Here is a 6,028-nt window from a genome sequence, read left to right as displayed (position 1 = left end):
TGCAATTTACAAAAGAAAATCTGACTTGAGATAAAAGTCAGATCACAAAATATGCTGGCTTACAAAAATAATGCCAGTTAGAACCAAGAATCTGTACAAGGCAAAATATATATATCCCTCTATACACTGCCCGTAAACTTTCGAAGGAGCCAAAAGCAATTGATCACGAGTCCATTGTCATTAAGTAGTGGAAACATCAGCATTGACCTGTTTCCATTCCTTCCTTTCCCTGTTACAAAGCAAAACATTATTCCATCCAGTTGACTTTATCACAGATGCACACAGCCAGCAACCTCGTAAAAATTCTCAAAATCAAATAAAAGAACCAGCACATAATGCTCAAGAAGAAAAACTGGAAACTCAAATAGCATCATCCGAGCAATAAGTACTGACTGGTGGAATACCATCAAATGCGATTTGGAAGGTCACCAGCTACTCAATATCAGTATTCACTAGCAATCTTTGACAATGTCTCTTTGTTTTCTGTTTCGATTTTCATTTTTTTAATTTACCCAAAAATAAAATGTTTGTGAATTTGTTTTCCTTGGTGTTCACTTGTGCAACTTATTTCTTCTTGCCAAGCAGCAACACAATGCCAAGAATCAAGCATAGTACCACTGAAGTCTGAAGGTGCAGCAAGTTGTGGACATGTTGATATTCAATACCCATTTGGAATAGAAACCGACTGTTACCTGAATGAGTGGGTCAGAGAAACTTGCAACGTAACCGCCCATGTGCCAACGCCTTTCATAGATGTTTTGTTGCAAGTTACTCTGAACCACTCAATCAAGTAACAACCGGCTTCTATTCCAAATGGGTATTGAATATCAACAACTTGCTATGCATTCAGACTTTAGAGGTACTGCACCTGATTCTTGACTTTGTGTTGTTGCTTAGCTAGGAGAAGTAAATTGCACCAAGTGAACATTAAGGAAAACAAATTCACAAAACTTTTTTTTTGGTAAATTAAAAAAATGAAAATCGAAACAGAAAACAAAGAGACTTTGTCAAAGAACGAATTCACCTGCACACACCTTCACTTCTGTATTGTGTTCTACAGGATCAGTGGAAGCTCATTTTGGTGGGCTGTTGGGGAAGGAGCATGTGTTTTCAAAGAATACAGGGGTGCTCCCACATTTTGGTGACACGAGGAAGGGAACTGGGTACGAGGCTGCCTGTTTGTTTTAGTGGATTAGGGGCTTTTTGATGGACGCCGGTGGGAGTTAAAGTTGGATGTTGGGTGGTAGATCAAGGTTCTTATGGCTGAGTCGGTGAATTCATGAAGCTGGGATTAATTCCAAGAAAATATGCCAGTTTCAAGATGGGATTGACGACGCATGGCGCAGAAAGGGGGAGGTCGAGAAAGACAGGGATAGGTGGATTTGGGCGATGAAGGTGGGAATATATAGTAAAGCTAGTTTTCAAGGGATTTAGGTGAAGGTGCTAATGTAATGAGGAGAGAAAGAACAGGTTATGAAAAACTAAGGGATAATGATCAGAATTGTTTCATTAATACAAAAATAAGGTTTATATGCCTTGTCTACATAAGAGATACCTGTAAGTATGCTTAACAAGTGTAAGTATTAGTGTACATGCAAACTAACACATCAAATGACAGCTCAAACACTACATTAATGTTAACCATCAGTACAATGAAACAAACTGAACAAAGTAAGGAAAATGTGTTATTAAAACAGCATCCACGTGCAGCCACAATGCAAGTATTACTCCTCATCACTCCTCCATAATACTTGCAGCTTGCACATTCATTTTGCTTCTCAAGTACTCCAATCTTGGTTTTCCTAAAGCTTTAGTCATGATACAGCTATCTGCAGTTCTAAACAGCAATACTAAACATTAATTTCACCTAACCTCTCAGCATCTCTAATGGCATGAAACTTGACTTGAATATGCTTAGTCTTGCCATGAAAAACAGGGTTCTTAGTGATAGTAATAGCTGATTTGTTATCCATCAATAATGCAGTAGGAAATTTTTGAGGAAACTGCATATCAGTAAGCATTTTTCTCAACCAAATAGCTTGGTTGGAAGTTGCAGCAGCTGATATATACTCTGCTACAGCTGTAGATTGAGCAACAATAGGTTGTTTATGTGATCTTCAGTAGAAGGCTCCATTTCCCAGAGTAAAAACATAGCCTGAAGTGCTCTTGGAATCATCTCTATTTCCTGCCTAATCACTGTCAGAGTAAGCAGTAAGAAGGAAATTTGGATTTCTAGTATAACAAATTCTAAAGTCTAAAGTACCCTTCAAATACTTCAACACACGTTTTCTAGCAGCAAAATGGAGATGTGTAGGCTCTTTCATAAACCTTGATAGCAAGCTCACAGAAAACATAATATCTGGTCTTGAAAAGCATATGAACAGGAGACTACCAATCAAGCTTTTGAATTGAGATGGATCTTTTAGCTTGCTACCATTATGCATTGAGAATTTCTCATTTACAGCTAATGGTGTAGCTGCAGGTTTGCACTGGAGCATATGATACCTTCTTAGAACCTCAATGACATATTTTTGTTGGGACAAAAATACCCCTGCGGTAGATTGTTTAATCTCTAAGCGAAGGAAGAAACTCATTAGTCCCAAGTCAGACATCTCAAATTCATTTTGCATTTGCTTCTTGAACAATTGCAGAGTAGCCTCATCTCCTCCAGCAATCATTAAGTCATCCACATATAGTGAGACAATCAATGGAGATTGATTTTCACACTTGAACACATACAATGGAGCTTCATTACTGTTATTTGTAAAACCTTTGGAGATCAAATAAGCATTAATTCTGCTTTACCAGGACCGTGGGGCTTGCTTCAAACCATATAAAGCGTTATGAAGCTTGTAGACTTTGTTTGGTTCATCAGCAACTTCAAATTTCTCGGGTTGCTGGACATAAACTTCTTCTTCAAGAATTCCATTGAGGAAGGCAGATTTCACGCAAATTTCACATCAAGATGATGCACATTCCATCCAAAGGCAGCTGACAAAGCTAACAATACTCGAATTGTATCAAAACCTTGCCACTGGAGCAAATGTTTCCCAGTAATCAACACCAGGCTGTTGACTATATCTTTTGACCACCAGTCGAGCTTTGTATTTGTTGAAAGATCCATCTAGATTCAGCTTCTTCTTATAAATCCATTTGACTCCAATTATGTTTCTATTTGGAAGTCGATCAACTAGTGACCATGTGCCACTCTTATTGATCATATAAAGTTCTTCTTTTATGGCAGCTAACCATTCTGGTTGTTTAGCAGCATCTGCATAAGAAGTAGGTTCTTCAATTGCTGCTTAGCTTTTGTGATAAACATCACTGAGTGATCGAGTACCCCTCACAGGTTCATCGTCAACATTTTGATCAATATCAGCATCAATCTCTAGAAGAGATTGTATTGAACTTGGATTTTGAGACTCTACAAGATCTGGCATATCCCAACTCCAACTTGCTGCTTCATCAAAAGACAAATTTATGCTAATAACAACTCTACCAGAATTAGGCAAGTAGGCTCTGTAAGCTTTAGATTTAGAACTATAGCCAATAAAAATGGCTTTCTGAGCTCTGTGCTGCAACTTATCCCTCATAGCTTTTAGTATATGAACATAGAAAATGCAACCAAAGACTCTTAAACGCTTTATTGGAGGTCTTTGATCAAACCAAACTTCATATGGTGATTTGCCACCTACTGCTTGAGTAGGAAGTATATTATGCAAGTACACTGTAGTGTTGCAAGCTTCTGCCTAGAGTTTTGTGGGGAGATTCTTCTCAAACAACAGAGTTCTTACCATACCAAGGATAGTCCTATTCTTCCTTTCACTGACACCATTTTGTTGAGGAGAATAAGGTGTTGAAAACTGATGACAAATACCTGCTGCTGTAAGGAAATCAGTAAATTGTTTAGAAACATATTCTCCTCCATTGTCAGTTCTTAGAGTTTTAATTTTGAAGCCAGTATCCAGTTCCACTAAGGCTTTAAATTTTTTGCATAACTCAAATACTTCAGACTTGGCTTTCATGAAGTATATTCAGCACCATATAGTTCTGTCATCTATGAAAATCAAATAATATCTGTTAGCATTCAATGACTTTACTTTCATTGGTCTTGCTACATCAGAATGAATCAAATCAAGTTTGAATTTGGCTCTGCTATTGCTAGCAGATGGAAAAGGCTTTCTTGACAGCTTGCCATATTGACATGCATTGCAAACTGAACCTTGATCAGTCAACTTAGGTAAATTTCTCAATGAAACAAAAACACTGACCTACTTGAGTCCTTTGAAGTTGAAATGTCCAAGTCATTTGTGCCACAAATTGGTCAGATTTGAATCTGAATTTCTTGCTTGCAAACATAGTTGATCAGTAGTTACAGTGAAACACCTCTTATGCATAAGTATAGTCATCAAATAAGAACCAAATGCATCAAATATAACACAGGCATTATCTTTGAATAGCAAGGCATAGTTGTTTTCAACTAACTCTATAAACACTTAATAAATTAAAAGTAAGTGTAGCAACTAATAGGACTTCAGAAATATACCTAGGACTTATGAAAGTATGAACTCGAATAGTACCTTTCCTAATAGCAGGAAGATAGATTCTATTTCCTATTTTGACCCTTGAATGGTAACTCCTGTCTAAGCTGATGAAAACAGCTTCAATTGGAGTGACATGATTTGAACTCCCACTGTCCAATAACCATTCTTGATTATCAATTTCATTTTCTGACATTTCCAGGGCCATGAATAGATTTTCTTCAGCACTAGCAATAGCTTCAACAGTCTGAAGAACTTTATCAGAAGCAAAGGTATTCTTTTTGCATACTTTTTCGACATGCCCCATTTCATTACAAGCTTGACACTTTGCATCTGATCTGAACCAGCAACGATCTTCTGAATGGTTTCTTTTCTTGCAATAAGTACAAACTTTGAACTTACCTTTCTTGGTTGATAATTGACCTGCATGAGAAGATTTCTTCTGCAACTTGTCTTTAGTCATCTTCTTACCTTGAGTCTCTGCATTAGCTTTCCCTTTGTTTGAAGCAAACAAAGCATTCTCCACATTAGCTTCGAGTCGATATGTTCTTCTTTGCTTAGTGGCTAGAAGAGCACTGACCAGCTCTGACACTGTGAGTTGTGACAAGTTTTTAACTTGCTCGATAAATGTAACTATTGCATCAAATCTATCAGGTAAGCTGATGAAAATCTTTTGAACAAATCTGGCTTCTGATAAATCATCTCCAAGCAGCCTCATTTGATTCATCAAATGACTGAGATGATCTATATAATCTTCTATAGTCTGTGACTCTTTCATCTTGATCAGCTCAAACTCTCTTCTAAGGTTTTGAGCTTGCATTTGCTTGGTTTTTGTTGTACCAAGATAATCTTCCTCAAGTTTGGTCCATGATTTCTTTGCTGTTTTACAACTCATGATCCTGCTAAAGATCTTCTCAGACACAGTAGCTTGAATGAAGGACAAAGCTCTATATTACTTTGCTACTTCTTCTGAATGTTGCTTGATCTGATTTATGACAGCATTGTCTGATTTATGACAGCATTGTCTCTCAAAGCAGCAAGTTCTTCCTCAGTTTCAATGGTTGTCCAGAGGTCATAACCTCTGAGAAAAGTCTCCATCTTGACAGCCCAAACTTGATAGTTTTTGCCATCAAATATAGGTGGAGATATGTGAGAAGCTGAAGTTGAAGACATGTTGAAAATGTCAAGAGATGAATCAACAAAGAAAGAAGAAGAATTCTTGATATTCGCAGGCCAACAGGATCCTAAGAAAGCTCTGATACCATGCTAATGTAATGAAGAGAGAAAGAACAGAGTATGAAAAACTAAGGGATAATGATCAGAATTGTTTCATTAATACAAAAACAAGGTTTATATGCCTTATCTACATAAAAGACATCTGTAAGTATGCTTAACAAGTGTAAGTGTTAGTGTACATGCAAACTAACACATCAAAGGACAACTCAAACACTACATTAATGCTAACCATCAGTACAATGAAACAAACT

General features: G+C 37.1%; 1 protein-coding gene across 1 annotated transcript; it reads right to left on the bottom strand.

Annotated features, from left to right (window-relative positions):
* Positions 1-1,850: 1,850 nt before the first annotated feature.
* LOC148764358 (uncharacterized) lies at positions 1,851-5,714 on the bottom strand. The gene is made up of 6 exons (XM_088803588.1): positions 5,539-5,714; positions 4,581-5,440; positions 3,341-3,595; positions 3,028-3,271; positions 2,198-2,754; positions 1,851-2,080 (listed from the first exon to the last, which is right to left on the bottom strand). The coding sequence occupies exons 1-6, from the start codon at positions 5,712-5,714 to the stop codon at positions 1,851-1,853; spliced, it is 2,322 nt and encodes a 773-aa protein (XP_088659714.1).
* Positions 5,715-6,028: the final 314 nt, after the last annotated feature.

Source organism: Theobroma cacao, chromosome 2 (genome assembly GCF_053813885.1).
Source record: "Theobroma cacao isolate CCN51 chromosome 2, ASM5381388v1, whole genome shotgun sequence".
Taxonomy (NCBI): Eukaryota; Viridiplantae; Streptophyta; class Magnoliopsida; order Malvales; family Malvaceae; genus Theobroma; species Theobroma cacao.
Note: the sequence above shows the minus strand (reverse complement) of the source record. Positions and strands in the feature narration are given on the sequence as shown.